The following is a 19,348-nucleotide window of genomic DNA, read 5'->3' on the forward strand; positions in this document are numbered from 1 at the left end:
TCGTTCAGGAGGTCCAGTCAGTAATTTTTGTGCCCATTCTGCAGTTGTGGCTACTCCTCACCTCAAGGACTGTACCACCAAGGAGGTTTTCTCTGGTCTCCTACCCTACCACCTGGTCTTTGTCCTGAGTGTTTAGTGGAGGTCTGTGGATAAGAGCCTGTAGGTGGTTGTGAACTCCCCTTGTGTCCATGTTTCCCAGGGGTTTTATATGTCCATACAGGCCCACACTCAGTCTTTTATCAATTTGTTAATAACTTTGAGTTTTTATTACCTGCTTGTCTGATGTCCCACGTCTCTTCTGTCTTTGTTTTGCCCCAGATGAGCCAGTGTTTGCCTTCTATCTCCATGGAGAGATCTGTCTTTAGGCTTCAGTCTACTTGGTTGTCCTGGGACCTCAGCTTTCTGATGTATTTAAGAAAAGTTGTTTTGTAGTTTATTTGCTTTTGTTTATTGTTAACTCAAAAGCAATGTTCTTTCCAACTTTATACATCTTAAGTGGATGTGGAATTCCTCTCAGGTGTATAGATTCATTTATTTTAAACCTCACAAGATACCGCTTTATATAACCAGTGTTCATAGAGATTTATTCACATACTTAGCCTTTCAAGTACTCTTCATTCCTTCCTGATTGCCGTGTTTCCATCTAGAATTATTTTCCTTTTGTCCAAAAAACACCCATTAGTATTTTCTTTTTTATAGGTCTGTTGGTAATGAACTCTCCTTCTCTTACCGTTTTTTTCTTTTGGTCTCAAAATGTCTTAATTTTTTTGCATTTTGGAAGGTTTTTTTTTTTTTTTTGCTGGGTATAAAATAATCAATTGGCAGTTATTTTCTTTTAGTACTTTGAAGATATTTGCTTCCCATTTTTAATTTTGACAAATCAGCTGTCAGTCTCATTGTTATTCCTTTAAAGGTAATTCATTTTTTTTTCTGGCCTTTAAGATTTTCCTTTTTTGTCTTTAGCAGTTTTTTAGCAGTGTTATTATGATGTGCCTAGGTCTGGTTTTTCTGTCCTTACGGTTCATAGAGCTTCTTAAACTGTGCCGTGATATCTTTTACCGGTTTGGAAATTTCTCAGCCATTCTCTTTATTTTTTTAATTAATTAATTAATTAATTTATTGAAGTACAGTCAATTACAATGTGTCAATCTCTAGTATACAGCACAACGTCCCAGTCATGCATGTACACACCTATATTCATTTTCATATTTTTTCTGTTAAAGTTTATTACAAGATATTGAATATAGTTCCCTGTGCTATACAAAAGAAACTTTTTTAAAAAAAATCTATTTTTATATATAGTGGCTAACATTTGTAAATCTCAAACTCCCAATTATCCCATCCATCCCCCTTTCTCTGGTAACTATAAAATTATTTACTAAGTCTGTCAGACTGTTTCTGTTTTGTAGATGAATTCATGGTAGCCTTTTTTTGTTTGTTTCCAGATTCCATATATGAGTGATATCATATGGCATTTTTCTTTCTCTTTCTGGCTTACTTCACTTAGAATGATGATCTCTAGGTCCAACCATGTTGTTGCAAATGGCATTGTTTTATTTTTTATGGCAGAGTAGTATTCCATTGTATAAATATACCACAACTTCTTTATCCAGTCATCTGTCGATGGACATTTAGGTTGGTTCCATGTCATGTCAGCCATTATCTTTAAATAGTGCTTCTGCCCCATTTTTTTCTTTTCCTTCTGGGATTTCAATTGTATATATGTTAGACTTTTTTCACTATATCCCCCATGTCACTTACATTCTTCTCATTCTTAACCTTCTATCCTTTTTTGACTGTGCTTCAGCTCTTATTTTCTGTTGACCTGTTTTCTAGCATGGTAATCTTTTCTTCAGTTGTCTGATTTGCTTTTTTACTCTTCCATTTAGGTCTTAATTTCAGTTACTGTATTTTTCATTTCTAGAATTTGTCTTTGGTTTTTTTTTTATAGATTTCATTTCTTAATGGAAACTAATTTGTCTAATTCCTTAAATATATTAATCAGCTATTTAATTTTTCACAACTGTTTATTTTGAAAAATTTATAACTTGGAAGAATTGTATAGTAAACACTTGATATAATCCCTTCTCCTCGATTTGACAGTCCGTGTTTGCTTTCTGTCTGTCACTTCCTTTCTGTTCCTCTCTGTTCTCTGAGAACATTTTGGAAGTAAATTGCAGACCTTATAATGCTGTACCCCTATAAACATTTTGACATATAGCTTGTAAGAACAGGGACATTCTACTGAACTAAAGCCATTTAAGAAATTTAACATTGATACACAATAATATTGTCTAAATACACAGTCCCTATTCAAATTTCCCAATTATTTCAGTTACAGATACCTAGCTTTTAAAAAATTTTATTTTCCCTAATCAGGATCCAATCAGGGATAATGCATTGCTTTTAGTTGTTATGTCTCTAGTTTCCAGTTTTGTTTTTTTTAAAGTGACAGTGACATTAAAAAATGTTCAGGCCCATTTTTGTCTTTGTTTTTAATATGACCCACTCACTATTTGGATTTGTCTAGTTGTTTTCTCATGATTGCAGTCAGCTGAAACATTTTTTTGGAAGAATACTATATTGATGAAAAAATGTTTTCAGTGACTCGCACCAAGAGTTACATAAAATCTGTTTGTCCCATTATTGGTGATGTTAAGTTTTATTACTTTGGTTAAGACATCACAGTTACTTTAGTTATCATATTCTCATCTGATAATTCCATTATCTAGATACGTTATTTTCTATTGTCTGTCCCTCTCCCCCCCTGTTTTTTGCTAATAAATAGTGGATATATTTGTTTATGAAAAGTTGAAGAGGTAATAAATGTTTTTCTCCTGAGATGATTTCTTTTGTTTCTGGAAGGTCTTTATGATAGGACCAGATTCTTTTAACCTAAGAAGGGATTGAGCAGATTCTAAACTGTGTTTCTTCTTTTGTGTGGTAAAATATATGTGACATCAAATTTACCATTCCAACCATTTTAAAGTGTAAAATTCAGTGATTTTCAGTACATTCACATTGCTGTATGACCATCACCACAGTCCATCTCCAGAACTTTTTTTATCTTCTATAAGCGAAACTCTACCTATTAAATAAATGGTAACTCTCCCCATTCTCCCTCCCGTTGATCCCTGGCAACCAAAATTCTAAGTTTGTCTCTTTGAATGTAACTATTGCAGGTACCTCATATAAGTGGAATCATACAATATTTGTCCTTTTGTGTCAGGCTTATTTTACTTAGCATAATATACTCAAGGTTCATCCACGCTGTAGCATGTAATAGAACTTCCTTCCTTTTTAAGACTGAATAATAGTCCATTGTATATATATATACACCACATTTTGTTTATCCATTCTTCTGTCAAATGTTCATCATTTGAGTTGTCTTCAACTTTTGGCTATATGAAATATGCTGCTATGAACATTGGTGTATAAATATCTGTTTGAGCCCCTGCTTTCAATTGTTTTGGGTATATACCCAAAAGTGGAGTTGCTAGATCACATGGTAATTTTATTTTTAATTTTTTTAGGAATCATTATTATATTTTCCATATTGGCTACACTATTTTACATTCCCACCAGCAGTGCACATTGTTATAATTTCTCCGCATCCTTACCAATACTTGTTTTATATTTTCTTGGTAGTAGCTCACCTAATGAGCATGAGGTAGTATCTCACTGTGGTTTTGATTTGCATTTCTCTAATGTTCAGTGATGTTGAGCATCTTTTCCTGTGTTTGTTTATTGACTGTATACCTTTTTGGAGAAATGTCCATTCAAGTTTTTTGCCTATTTTTGAATTCAGTTGTTTGGTTTTTTGTTGTTGTAGGAGTTATTTATATATTCTGGATATTAACCCTTTATCAAATATGTCATTTGCAAATATCTTCTCCCATCCTGTAGGTTGCCTTCTCATACTGATTGTATCTTTTAATGATGAATAGAAGTTTAAAATTTTGATATCCTTCAGTTTCTTTTACTTTTGTTGCTTATGCTTTTGATCCAAGAAATCATTGCCAAATTTAATGTCCATGATATAATAGGTTTATAGTTTTACGTCTTACGTTTAGGTTTTGATCCATTTCGAGTTAATTTTGTATATGATGTAAGATAAGGGTCCTGTTGTCCTTGTTGAAAATCACTTGACTCTATATATATATAATATATATTATATATATATATATGGGCACAGATTCATTTCTGGGTTCTCTGTTCCACTGGTCTGTGTCTGTCTTTACCCTAGTACCAATTTTTTTTTTTTGGTGGCAAAAACACATAACATGAAATTTACCCTGCCAACAATTTGAATTATACAGTACGATATTGTCAGTCACATGCACGTTGTTTTGTGTAATGGATCCCCTGAACCCCCTATCCTGCATGACTGAAACTGTATTCACTGAACACCTCACCTCGTCTTCTCCGAGCCCCTGAGTTTGACTGCTTTAGATACCTCATATAAATAGAATCATGCAGTATTTGCCTTTTTATGACTGACTTACTTCACTTAGCATAATGCCCTCAAGGTTCCTCTGTGTCATAGCACATGACAGGATTTTCTTCATTTTTAAGATTATTATTCCATTAAGACTTATGATACTCCATTGCATTTATATACCCCATTTTCTTTATCCATTCATCCACTGTCGGACCTTCAGGTTGCTTCTACCTCCTGGCTATTGTGAATAATGCTGCAGTGAACTTAGGTATGCAAGTATCTTTTTGAGATCCTTTTTTCTGGATATGTGTCTGGAAGTGGAATTGCTGGATCATATGGTAATTCTATTTAAAGTTTTTTCTGATTAAACTATATTAGGTTTTTAATATTATCTAAGAGGTAGACAAACCTGTCAAAGTTAACTAAATTAATCTATATTATTTTAAAAATAATCCAAGTAGAAAACCTGTCAAATTGAATAGATGGTTTATTTTAATAATACAGAATGTTATAATTACCACATTTATTTGTTTTAACTATATGTTTTACTCAGAATTTTTTGGTGGAATTTTGAGTAGTTCTCACTCACCCCACCCACTTTAAAAAATGAAGTATAGTCAATTTACAATGTTGTGTCAATTTCTGGTGTGCAGTGTGATGTTTCAGTCATACATATACATACATATATCCTTTTCATATTCTTTTTCATTATAGGTTACTATAAGATACTGAATATAGTTTCCTGTGCTATACAGTATAAACTTGTTTATCTTCTTGTTATACAGTATTTAGTATCTGTAAATCTTGAATTCCTAGTTTATCCCTTCCTTCCCCCTTTCCCCTCTGGTAACCATAGTTTGTTCTGTATGTCTGTGAGTCTGTTTTTATTTTGTAAATAAATTCATTTATGTCTTTTTTTTAGATTCCACATGTAAGTGATATCTTATGGTATTTTTCTTTCTCTTTCTAGCTTATTTCAGTTAGAATGACAATCTCCAGGTACATCCATGTTGGTACAAATGGCATTATTTTACTGTTTTTTATGGCTGAGTAGTATTCCTTTATATATATATATATATATATATATATATATATATATATATATATATATACATACATACACACACACACACCATTTCTTTATCCATTCATCTTTCAGTAGACATTTAAGGTTGTTTCCATGTCTTGGCTATTGTAAATAGTGGTATTATGAACATTGGGGTGCATATGTCTTTTCAAATTAGAGTTTTCTCAGGTTATATACCCAGGAATGGGATTACAAGGTCATATGGTAAGTCGTATGTTTAGTTTTTTAAGGAACCTCCATGTTGTCCTCCATAGTGACTGCACCAGTTTACATTGCCACCAACAGTGTATGAGGGTTCCTTTTTCTCTACACCCTCTCCACCATTTATTGTTTGTAGACTTTTTAACGATGTCCATTATGACTGATGTGAGGTAATACCTCATTGTAGTCTTGGTTTGCATTTTCTCTAATAATTAGTGATGTTGAGCCTCTTTTCATGTACCAATAGAGAAATGTTTATTGAAGTCTTCTGCCCATTTTTTATTGGGTTGCTTGTTTTTCTGATATTAAGCTGTATGAGCTGTTTGTATATTTTAGAAATTAATCTCTTGTTGGTCACATTATTTGCAAATATTTTCTCCCATTCTGTGGCTTGTCTTGTCATTCGTTGATAGTATCCTTAGCTGTGTAAAAGCTTTTAAGTTTAATTAGATCCCTTTTCTTTTTCCATTTAAAAATGTTTGCTTTTATTTCCATTAGTCTAGGGGCTGGTTCAAAAAAAATTGCTGAGATTTATGTCAGAGAGTGTCCTGCCTATGTTTTCCTCTAGGAGTTTTATAGTATCTGGTCTTATTACATTTAGGTCTTTAATCTATCTTGAGTTTATTTTTGTGTATGGTGTTAGAGAATGTTCTAATTTCATTCTTTTTTTTTTTTTTTTAATAAATTTCATCCCCTCACCCTCCCCTAATTTCGTTCTTTTACATGTAGCTGTCCAGTTTTCCCAGCACCATTTATTGAAGAGACTGTTTTCTCTCCATTGTATATTCTTGCTTTCTTTGTCATAGATTAATTGACCATAAGTGCATGAATTTATTTCTGGACTTTCTATCCTGTTCCATTGATATATGTGGTTTGTTTTTGTGCCAGTACTGTACTGTTTTGATTACTGTAGCTTTGTAGTATAGTCTGAAGTTAGGGAGCATGATTCCCCCAGCTCCATTCTTATTTCTCAACTTGGGGTCTTTTGTGTTTCCGTACAAATTTTAACATTTTTTGTTCCAGTTTTGTGAAAAATGTCATTGGTAATTTAATAGGAATTGCGTCGAATCTGTATATTGCCTTGGGTAGTAGGCCATTTTAACAATATATTGATTCTTCCAATCCAAGAACATAGTATATCTTTCCATCGGTTTGTGTTGTCTTCAGTTTCTCTGATCAGTATCTTAACAGTTTTTGGAGTACAGGTCTGCTTCCTTAGATAGGTTTATTCCTAGGTACTTTATTCTTTTTAATGTGATGGTAAATGGGATTGTTTCCTTAATTTCATTTTCTGGTATTTCATTGTTAATGTATAGAAGAGCAATTGATCTCTGTATGTTATTTTTGTATTCTGCAACTTTACTGAATTCATTGATGAGCTCTAGTAGTTTCTGGTAAAATCTTTAGGATTTTCTATGTATAGTATCATGTCATCTGCAAATAGTGACAGTTTCACTTCTTCTTTTCCAATTTAGGTTCTTTTTTATTCTTTTTCTTCTTTGATTTCTGTAGCTAGGACTTCCAAAACTATGTTGAATAAAAGTGGTGAGAGTGGGCATCCTTGTGTTGTTCCTGATCTTAGAGGAAATGCTTTCAGCTTTTCACCATTGAGAATGATGTTAACTGTGGGTTTGTTATATATGGCCTTTATTATGTTGGGGTATGTTCCCTCTATGCCCACTTTCTGGAGAGTTTTTATTATAAATGGATGTTGCATTTATCAAAAGCTTTTTCTGCATCTATTGAGGTGATCATATGGTTTTTATTCTTCAGTTCATGTGGTGTATCACACTGTTTTGCAGATATTGAAAAATCCTTGCATCCCTGGGATAAATCCCATTTGATCATTGTGTATGATCCTTTTAATGCACTGTTGGAGTCAGTTTGCTACTATTTTCTTGAGGATTTTTGCATTTATATTCAACGGTGATAATGGCCTATAATTTTTTTCTTTTTTTTTGTTTTGTTATGTCTTTGTTTGGTTTTGGTATCAGGGTGATGGTGGCCTCATAGAATGAGTTTGGAAGTATTCCTTCCTCTGCAATTTTTTTGGAATAGTTTCAGAAGGATAGATGTTAACTCGTCACTAAATGTTTGGTAGAATTTGCCTGTGAAGCCATCTGGTCCTGGACTTTTGTTTGCTGAGAGTTTTTTAAATTACTGATTTGATTTTAGTACTGGTAATTGGTCTGTTTATATTATCTATTTCTTCCTGGTTCAGTCTTGGCAAATTCTACCTTTCTAAGAAATTGTCTATTTCTTCTAGACTGTCCTTTTTGTTGGTATATAGTTGCTTATAATAGCCTCTTATGATCCCTTGTATGTCTGTAGTGTTGGTTGTAACTTTCTCCTTTCATTCTGATTTTATTAACTTGGGCCCCTTTTTTTCTTGATGAATCTTGCTTAGGGTTTATCAATTTTGTTTATCTTTTCAAAGAACCAGCTTTTAATTTCATTGAACCTCAGGAACCTCAGGAAACAAGAAAAATCTCAAGTAACCTGACTTTATATGTAAAGCAACTAGAGAAAGAAGAACAAACAAAATCCAAAGTTAGTAGAAGGAAAGAAATCATAAAGATTAAGCAGAAATAAATGGACTATTTTTAATTCTTGAGGAACCTTCATAATGTTTTCCATAGTGTCTGCACTATTTTATATTCCCATCAACAATGCACAAGAGTTCCAGTAACTCCATGTCTTTGCCAACACATTTTCTGTTTTTTCAATAGTGACCATCTTAACAGGTGTAAAATGATATCAAATTGTGGTTTTAATTTACATTTCCTTGATGATTAGTGTGATGTCGAGCATCTTTTCATGCTTGTTGGCCATTTCTGTACTGTCTTTAGAGAAATGTCTTTTTTCAAGACCTTTGCCCAATTTAAAATTGGGTTATTTGATTTTTTTGTTGTTGAGTTGTAGGAATTCTTTGAATATTCTGGATACTAGCCCCTTATCAGTTACATAGTTTGCAGATTTTTCCCCCCATTCCATAGGTACTTTCTCACTCTGTTGATTATTTCCTTCATTGCACAGAAGTTTTAAAGTTAGATGTAGTTCCATTTGTCTTGTTTTTGCTTTTGTTTCTTGTGGTTTTGGTGTAGTACCTATGAAATCATCATCAAATCCAAAGTCATGAAGTTTCTTGTCCCCAGTGGTTTCTTCTTGGAGTTAATAGTTTCAGGTCTTACATTTAGTTTTTTAATCCATTGTGAGTTAATTTTTGTGCATAGTTTAAGATACAAGTCTACTTTCTTTTGCGTATGGAAATCCTTTTCCCAACAATATTTCCCATCTTGTAGTTTTCTCATCCTTGCTGAAGATTATTTGACAGTATTTTCAAGGGTTTATTTCTAGGTGCTCTATTTTGTACCATTGGTCTATATATCTTTCTTTACGCAGTACCATACTATCTCAGTGGCTATGGTTTTGTAATAAATTTTGAAATCATGAAATGTGAGACCTCCAGTTTTGTTCTTTCTCACTGTTTGGGATCCCTTAAGATTCCATATGAATTTTCTGATGGGTTTTTCTCTTTCTGCAAATGAAGTTCTTAGGATTTTGATAGGGATTGCATTGAATCTGTAGAGCACTTTGAATAGCATTGACAACAGTAGTAATCTTCTAATCCTTGAACCCAGGATGTCTTTTCATTTATTGGTGTCTTCTTTAATTTCTTTCAGCAGTGTTTTATAGTTTTCAGTGTATAAGTCTTTTTGCTTCCTTGCTTTTATTCCTGAGTATTTTGTTCTTTTTGAAGTTACTGTAAATTCAGCTGTTTTCTTAATTTCCTTTTCTAATCATTGATTGTTAGTGTATAAAACAGCTGATTTGAGTGTGTTGATTTTGTATTTTGCAACTTTGTTGAATTCTGTTTCTAACGGGGAGAATTTTTAGGGTTTTCTACATATAAGATTATGTCATATGTGAGCAGTCATCATTTAGCCTCTTCCTGTCCAACTGGGATGCCTTTTACTTCTTTTTCCTGCCTAATTGCTCTGGCTGGAATTTCTGTTACTGTGGTGAATAGAAGTGGCAAAAGTGGGCATCTTTGTCTTCTTCCTGAGCTTAGAGTTTTGAAAACTTTCAGTCTTTGACCGTTGAATATGATGTTCATTGTGGGTTTTTCATATATGATCTTTATTATTTTGAGATAGTTTCCTTTTCCTAGTTTTTTGGGTATCTATCATGAAAGGGTGTTAAATTTTGTCAGATGCTTTTTCTGCATTAATTGAGGTGTTCAGGTGTTTTTCCCTGCTTCATTCTGTTAGTGTGGTGTATTGCATTGTTTGATTTTCACATGTTGAACCACCCTTTCATTCCATGAATAAATCCCACTTAGTCATAGTGTATAATCCTTTAGTATACTGTTGAATTCAGTTTGCTACTTTTTTTTTTTGATTATGATTTTTTTTTTCATCAGTATTTCTTAAGGGATATTGGTCTGTAGATTTTTTTGTTGTTCTTCTGGTATCTCTGTCTGATTTTGGTATCAAGGTAATGCTGGCCTCATAGAATGAATTAGAAAATGTTCCTCTCTTTTTCAATTTTTGGGACGAGTTTGAGAAGGATTTGTGTTAGTTCTTTAAATTCACCAGTAAAGCCATCTGGTCCTGGGCTTTTCTTTGTTGGGAAGTTTTTGATTACTGATTCAGTCTTTTCACTAATCATACTAATATAGTCTATTCAGATTTTGTTTCTTGACTTAGTCTTGATACCTTGTATGTTTCTGGGAATTTGTCCATTTATCTGGATTATCCAGTTTGTTGGTGTACAATTAGGTGTTCATTGTATTTCCTATAATTTTTATTTCTGTAAAATTAGTAATGTCTCCATTTTCATTTTGTTTCTCTTTTTTCTTAGTTAAAATCTAGCCACAGTTTTGTCAATTTTATTGATCTTTTTGAATTATTAAATCTTGGCTTTTCTATATTCTGTTTTATTTATCTTTGCTCTCATCTTTATTATTTCCTTCCTTGTGCTAGCTTTGGGTTTGGTTTGTCCCGACGCACCCCCCCCCCCCCGCCCCCGGCCTTCATATCTCAAGAGATTAAATTAAGTTGTTGATTAGAGGTACTTTTTCTTTTTTTAATTTAAGTGTACATGAATAGCTATATATTTCCCTCTTAGACTGTTTTCAGTGCATCTCATAAGTTTTGGTATGTTGTATTTCTATTTTCTTTGTCTTAAGATGCTTTCTAATTTCCTTTTTTTGACCATTGGTTATTTAAGAATGTGTTATTTAATTTTTACATATTTGTGAATTTTCTGGTTTTCCTTCTTTTATTTCTAGTTTCATTTCATTGTGATTGGAAAAGATACTTTCTATTTTAGTCTTTGTACATTTAAGACTTATTTTGTGGCCTAACAACTTGTCTATCCTGGAGAAGTTTCAGTCTTTTTGAGGCACATTTCCTGTTTCTTACAGTGGGTCCCAACTGAGAATCTGAATTATTTACCAGGCCCTCTCTTCCTTAGTGGACTCTGAAGTCCACCTTTCATCTCTCCAGTCTTCTGAGAAGCTCTTCAACTTCTTAAGCCTCTTGTCTTCCACTTCCAAATAGGCAGATACTTTGAGGGGGAAAAGTGGAGCCAAATATTAAATTAGGTTGAACTTTCTACTCTTCACGTTTCCTGTCTCTGGAATCTATAGCCTCATGTTCTGGATGTCTTGGTAGTTTTGATGTCTTCAAACAAGTTTTTCTTGATATTTAATTCATTTTTTCTACTAGTTTTTGGCTGGAAAATTGGTATAATGCCAGCTAGTGTTGTAAAACCAAAGTTGAAATGCCTGATGCACGCTACAGGCACTGTAACTTCAGGTTATTTAGGCAGCATGCCGGGCATAAAACCAACTCCTGTAAAAAGCTTCACTATACTCTCCAAAAAAAGAAAAAGTGTAATTTAAATTTTTACAAAAAGGATCTTAGAGTAAGATCTGCATATTTGTTTTTTAAATGTATATCTTGGAGATACTTCCATATTAGGAATACAAATCCATCTTTATTTTTAAGGCTGTTCCAAAAGACATGTTAAAAAAATATTCAGACATCATTAAAGGTGCTTGAAAAAGAAATCTTTGCATCCTTACCCACAAGTTAACAGTTCCCAGGTGGAAAATGTTTTTTTGTTTTGTTTTGACTTTTGGTTCTGCCCTTCTTTTTTTTTTTTTTTAAACAGACTTCATTTTTTTTAGAGCAGTTTCAGGTTTACAGCAGAATTGAGCAGAAAATACAGAGTTCCTACATAGCCCTCCCCACCCACACATTAAACTCCCCTACCTTCAACATCCCTCATCAGTGTGGTATATTTGGTATAATCGATGAACCAACATGGACACGTTATTATCAACCAAAATCCATAGTTTACATTAGGGTTCACTCTTGATGTTGTACATTCTGTGGGCTTGACAAACGCGTAAAGATATGTGGCCACCACTATAGTATCATAAAGAATAATTTCGTTGCCGTAAAAATCCCTCGTGCTCCATCTATTCATCCTCTCTCCTTCTTTCTCCTCAAACCCCTGGAAACCACGATCTTTTTATTGTATCTGTAGCTGTGCCTTTTCCAGAATGTCATTTAGTTGGAATTGTACAGTTTGTAGCCTTTTCAGACTGGCTGCTTTCATTTAGTAATATGTCTTTTAAATTTCTTCCATGTGTTTTATGGCTTGATAGCTCTTTTTTTTTTTTCCCTACTGCACATATATTTTTAAATTTACATGTATGTACTGTTCATTGTTTCTAAGAATGTTTAGATCTTTAGCTTTTTAAACTTAAATTGTTATCAAAGGAATAAAGCCAACCACAAAATAAAAATTAATTCAAAAAGATGCATATACCTTGCTATTAACAGCAACATTATTTATAATTGCCAAGATATGGAAGCATCCTAAGTGCACATCAATAGTTGAATAGATAATGAAGATGCAGCATACATATATGTAATGGAATACAACTCACTCATAAGAAAGAAGGATGCTTTGCCATTTGTGGCCCTTCATTCACTTTTTTTTTTTCACTTCAGAAACTGGAATTTTATAACTGTCAGAGACATTTCCATTACATCAAAAACAACAAAACATCTAGAAACAGCTTAACCAAGGAGGTTACCTATACTCTGAAAGCTGAAATGACACAAAGAAATGGAAAGATTTCTTGTGCTCTTGGATTGGAAGAATCAACACTATCAAAATGGCCATACTACCCAAAGCAATCCACAGATCCAATGCAACCCCTGTCAAAATACTCACAACATTCCTCACAGAACTAGAACAAACAATTCCAAAATTTATAAGGAACCACAAAAGATCCCGAACAGCCAAAGCAATCTTTTGTAGGTCTTTTTTTTTTTCTTTCTCTTTTTGTTCTCTTTTCTTATGGTTTGATGACTGGAGAAGGTCCTTTTACATTTGTTGTAAAGCTGGTTTGGTGGTGCTGAAATCTTTCAGCTTTTGTTTATCTGTGAAGCTTTTGATTTCCCCAAGTCTGAATGAGAGCCTTGTTGGATAGAGTATTCTTAGTTTTAAGTTTCCCCCTTTCATCACTTTAAATATATCGTGCCACTCCTTTCTGGCCTGTAGAGTTTCTGCTGAAAAATCAGCCCATAACCTTATGGGAGTTCCCTTATATGTTATTTGTTGCTTTTCTCTTGCTAATTTTAGTATTTTCTCCTTATCCTTAATTGTTGTCAATTTGATGACTATGTGCCTTGGTGTGTTCCGCTTTGGATTGATCCTTTGTGGTACTTTCTGCGCTTCCTGGACTTGGGTAACTGTTTCCTTTCCTAAGCTGGGGAGGTTTTCAGTGATTCTCGCTCCAAAAATTTTCTCAGGTCCTTTCTCTCTCTCTTCTCTTTCTGGGACCCCTATGATGCGAATATTAGAGTGTTTCATGTTGTCCCAGAGTTCTCTTAAACTATTCTCATTCCCTTTTTTCCTTTTTTCTGCATTCTGTTCGGAAGTAGTGATTTCCACTGATCTGTCTTCTAGCTCACTGATGTGTTCTTCTGCCTCATTTAGTCTATTCTTGGTTCCCTCTAGTGTGTTATTAATTTCAGTGATTTTATTCTTAAACTCTGGGTATTCTTTATATTTTCCAACTGTTTGCTAAAGACTTTGCTCTGTACATCTATACTCCTCTTGAGTTCTCTGAACATCGTCACCATCATTACTTTAAACTCTTTCTCAGATAAATTGTTTATCTCCTTATCGCTTATTTCTTCTTCTCGGATTTTATCTTGTGCTTTGGCCTGGGAGATATTCCTTTGCATCTGTCTTTCTATGTGTTTGTGGATTCCTTCCACAGGCTTTGGGATTGTTGTTTTCTTATTTCTAGTATCTGTCCCTGGTGGATGAGGCTAGACTAGAGGCTTACAGTTCCTGGCAGGAGGAGCTGGTGCCTGCCCACTCCTGAATGAGGCTTGGTCCTGGACGTCTGGTATGTAGGGCTGTAGGGCCGTGTCTAGAGGCCTTTGTGGCTTAGGAAGTCTGATGATGGGTGTGGCTGTGTTCCCACCCTGTATGTTCTGAGACTTCCCTACAGGCTGTTGGGTGGGGCTAGGTCTTGATGCTAATGATCCAATCAAGATGTCAGCCTCCAGGAAAGCTCATATAGATGAACACTCCCAGAATGTCCTCTGCCAGCTTTTATGTCCCCTGGGTGAGCCACAGCTGTCCCCCATATCCTGAGAAACCCTCAAAATCCAGCAGGCAGACCTGGCCCAGGTTCCTATGAAATCACCGCCTCTGCCCTTGGACCTGGCACACATGAGATTCCGTGTAGACTTCCCAAGCGAATGGAGTCTTTGTTTCCCCCAGTCCCATGGGGTTCCCCGCATCAAGTCCCACTGGCCTTCAAAACCAGATGTCCTGGGGTCTCCTTCTCTTCCCAGTGCTGGAACCCAGGCTGGGGAGCCTGACGTGGGGCTTAGAGCTCTCACTCCTGTGGGAGGGCCTCTGCAACTTAACTATTCTTCAGCTTGTGGGTCGCCCATGGTGGGGGATGGATATGGGGCCCAATTATATCACGAGCACACCCCTCCTACTGTCCTGCTGTGGTTCCCTCTTTATGTTTCCAGTTGCAGAAGATCTGTGTTTTTGCTATGTTCCAGTCTTTTTTTTTTTTTTTTTTTTTGGATGGTTGTTTGGCATTCACTTGTGGATTTCTTGTAGTTGTGAGGAGACGCAAGCTCATGGTCCTGCCACTCTGCCACCTTGACTGGACCTTAATCTTCTGCCCTTCATTTTTCAGATCTCTACTTAGAAGGAGATAGAAATGTTTAAGACAGAAATACAGATAATAAGAATGATATGATTGGCATGTTTTAGTAGTTTCTGCCCTTCAGATTAAAGCACAGCATGGCACTGGACAGTCAATGGACTTTTTCACTAAGATTTTTTTTTTAATTTTTTATTGATTTATCATCATTTTACAATGTTGTGTCAAATTCCAGTGTAGAGTACAATTTTTCAGTCATACATGAACATATATATATTCATTGTCACATTTTTTTTCTCTGTGACCAAGGTTCTGACCTGGTGGGTTGACAAATTAGATTTCACTTGGGAGAAACACTTCATACTAGTTTAATTTAATAGGCAATATCGGGGGTTGTTGTTTGTTTTGTTGTTATATTTTGTTTTTTTAACCAATACAGAAAAATCACACAAAACAAATTTATAACTTGGTGAATTAAAATATGTCTTTTGAGTGTCTTTTTCTGCAGGTTCTCTCTCTCCCTGTATATATTACTTTTGAAGAATGTAGGCCGTTTGACATGTTGAGTTTCCCTACAGTCTGGATTTTGTTGATTACATAGTTACGATGCAGTTCTATTTCCCTCTGTATTTCCTGCAAATTGCTAGTTGGATCCAGAGGTTTAATGAGACACATTGATTCTCTTGTCATTGTGGTATTCTGATCTTTCAGCAGGATGCATGCAGTATCTAACTGTCTATCCTCATGATCTACTACTGTGAAACAAATTATCCTCAAATTTAGTGACTTAAAACAAAAAATGTTTCATTGTATCTCATAACTTTTTAGGTCATGAATTTGAGCAAATGCAAGCAAGGCTCTGTGAGTGATTCTGCTCCATGAGACATCCATTTGGTGGATGGGCTGGTCTTGGGATTCTAAGATGGCTTCATTTACATACCTGACACTCTGATAGGAATAGGTGGATGACTGGACTTAGCTGGGCTCCAGTTGCTTTCCAAGTAGTCTTAGATGTCTTTACATTGTCTCTCCAGCAGAGTCTCCATGGTGTCTCTCTAGCAGAGTAGTCCGAGTTGTTAATGAAAAGTGTTATAAAGACTTTGTGGACATATATTAAAACCACCACAGTAACCAATAAATATTTTGGGAAGATAGTTTGATATATTTTATCATTTATCCATGGATCTTGCTGGTAGCAGTTATTTCTGTGGTGTTCTAATGGTGATTTTATATTTCCCTCATTCCTACATTTATTAAGTAGCATTCTTCTGTAAAAAAGATGTCATATCCTACAAATAACTTCTTCCCAGTTATTTATTCAATTGTTATTCACATCAGTATGGACTCATAGATATTTATTTTATTTTTTAATTATAATCCAGTGCTATTATAATTTGTTACTACAGTTTTCTATCTTTGGCCATTGGGAGCTTTTTCAGGTGGCTCCTATGTCCTTTGGACTTTAGGCTAGTTTTTAAAATGTTTTTTCTGGCCTGCTGTCCTTGTAGTGATGCTATTCTCATTATTCTCTTTTTTTTCTGTCTCTCTCTGTACACACACACACACACACACACACACACACACACACACGGCATTTGACCTCAATGGCTTATTTTTTACGAAATTAGTTTTTTTGAATTTTTAGAAGGAGGCGTAGTTAGGGATAGTATTTCCAACTTCATAGAGCTTCCTTTCCTCCTGTTTTGAGATAATATTTACAAATACGTGGTTTGATTTCTAAGATTTGCTAGCTTTGTTACCTTCTCCTTCTCTTTGTCTCTGTTGTACTTATCCTGTATAATTTTGATTCTTTTCACAACAATTTCTCTTAAATCTGGGACTCTGCTCAGTTTTAAGAATTTATGGAGGCTAGACTATTCCATCTCCTTAGACCTTACGTAGGCCTCTTTTACTCATTTGCTTTTGGATTGGGCAAAACCTTTTCTGTTTTCAACTATAGTCCTCAGATTGGCCCCCTGTACGTTCTGGTGCATCCCTGTTGGCTCCTTTGGTGTTCTCTGTTCTTAGATACATTAGATACCCTGTTGTTTCCCTCTGCCACTTTCATGGAAGTTGGAAGTCCTCGGATCTTAATAGATGTCACTGGTTTGTCCCCATTCACTTATATTTTGGGGTTCTTGGAGATTACTAGGTAATACCTAGTTTTGTTGTTAACTTCCATAGTACTTTCATTTTGCTGTTTAATTGCTCTGTTTTTATGAGGCATTTATGGTGATACTAAGGCTTTGTATTTGCTATTATTTTTAAAAATATCCTTTGAGCAAAATATATTTTGATGATATATTAAATCATAGATGTGCTTGGTTACTAGATAGATAAATGAATGGCTAAAACTATGGCTGGAAGTTTTTTTGTGATGTTAAGCTAGGGGTAAAAGTACAAAAAGTTAATAAATACATTTTATCCGCAAGGAAGTTAATGTTTCATGCTTATTTTTCACCAATTTGATTGAAAGTAGAGTTATGTCAATAAGTCTATCATTGTGAGTTTTAGGTTCTCTTTTCAGTTTACGTTGGGAAGTTGTACAGGCCATTTATTTTGCCTGTTTCTCTTCCTTGATTTGCTATTTATCTTTGGACAGATCTTGAAGAGTCGTTGGTATTACTCGTGACGTGCTCTATTTTCTTAAGAAATTGAGTAGGTAAATCTATGTTGTATGTCTTCACATTTGGCTCAGTTCCTGAATTGGGATTGAAAAAAATTTTTCAGTCCATATTGCCAGCCCGTTTTAGCCTGCTCCCATGAAGAGGCAGTTTGATGTAGAATTGGATTAGAATGTATCAGTTGTTAATTTGTTGCCTGCTGTGTACTGCACAAGTTTGTTCCCAAAGTTATCTTTCAAGATAGGACTCCCTTTTTTATAGATTAACTGTTAGAGACCAAATTTTATGTTTTTGTTCTATTTATTATTTCCATAGATGCTCCTGTGAAAGTGATTTTAATAGCATCTATAGCACTTTGTCAGATATAAAAACATTAGAAAATAATTGAAGTATGTGAGATAGTTTTTCTGCTGTGTTAATCAGGAACTAAAGATTGAAATATAGGCCTATTGAGACCAATATGAAATATATCTCATATTTAGACATATATTAAAATAGCTTCCAGACTCAATTCTCAGAGTGAACAAAGTTTACTTATTTTAAGTGAAAAAGAGAAGAAACATCCAACCTATAGATTGGATTGGAAGCTGTACAGTGTACATTTTAGTTTTAGTAGAAACTTTTGGGTCATTTTTCTTTACCCCCCATACAATTAATAATTCTAATCAGCAAGATTAGATCTATTTATTCAATTGATAGCTTTGATGCCTTCCTAGAACCAGAAGATTTTAGGTAATACTTTTGTTGAACATGGCCTATAAATGTATACTATTGGAAGTTTTGGCTGAATTAGTGGATAATTTAGCCTGTCAGGTTTTTCTTTCATTCTACTTTGATCTAAATAAATTTATATATGTATCAAGGTTATATGGCATTCAAATTGTTTAGAAAAGTAGTTTTAAAGACATTTTTGTCTGATCTGCTTTCAGGTTCATGCGTGGGAGATTTCAGACCAACTGTTACAGATCCGACAGGATGTGGAATCATGCTATTTTGCTGCACAGACCATGAAGATGAAGATTCAGACCTCATTTTATGAGCTCCCCACAGACTCTCATGCCTCTTTACGGGACTCATTACTAACCCATATCCAGAACTTGAAAGACTTGTCACCTGTCATTGTAACGCAGGTAAATCCTGTGCCTCTCATTAGGGAAATTTTTAAGTCCACTTGGATTTATCAAGTTAATTTTGATTGACATTGCTAGGCCATGTGAAGTAATGTTAACAACTTTATTAGACATTCATTGCTATATTCTTATATGTAGATAGAAGATAAAAATTTAAATCTTTTGTACTAATCTTAGAATTCATTTGATTTCAAACTAACTTAAATACCAGAAGTGGGGGAGGTGGGAGGTGAGTGTAGGTGTTTACAGGCAGGGATGTGCTAGCCTCAGCACCCACCCCCGCCCCTGCCCCCGCTGTTAAAACTATAGATGATAAAGTACTGTTCTGGGTCACAGGTCTGCATAGTTGCCTTTTTAAAAAGTCCTTTCTAGACTGATTGACTAGTAGAAGTCTTGTGAATGAAATGATGAACTAGAGCATCTGGCCTTCCCCCTTTAGACAGGAAAATACATTAGAAAGGAAAACTGAAGCTTCAGTGAATACATACTCACGTGTGTTCTTTGCCTGGCATAGAAGTGCCCGTGAAGAAGAAGGAGGCTTTTGCATAAGGCTTCAAGATGGGAAGTGAAAAGAGGAGGGAAATGGCAATCCATTACTTGAGGAGTGAGTCAAAGGGCTGACTTTGTCAGTAGCTTTGGCTTTTT

At 34.7% G+C, this 19,348-nt stretch overlaps 1 protein-coding gene across 2 annotated transcripts in view; it reads left to right on the forward strand.

The window, feature by feature from the left end:
• Nucleotides 1–19,348, forward strand: part of TNPO3 (transportin 3) — an 82,565-nt gene that overhangs the window by 11,746 nt on the left and 51,471 nt on the right. For both annotated transcript variants that reach the window (XM_045511075.2, XM_010947553.3), the window contains one exon: nucleotides 18,503–18,703. In XM_045511075.2, coding sequence (XP_045367031.1) covers nucleotides 18,581–18,703 — 123 coding nt within the window. In that variant the 5' untranslated portion in view covers nucleotides 18,503–18,580. The remainder of the gene's footprint in view (nucleotides 1–18,502; nucleotides 18,704–19,348) is intronic.

The sequence above is a fragment of the Camelus bactrianus genome, chromosome 7, assembly GCF_048773025.1.
Source record: "Camelus bactrianus isolate YW-2024 breed Bactrian camel chromosome 7, ASM4877302v1, whole genome shotgun sequence".
Taxonomy (NCBI): Eukaryota; Metazoa; Chordata; class Mammalia; order Artiodactyla; family Camelidae; genus Camelus; species Camelus bactrianus.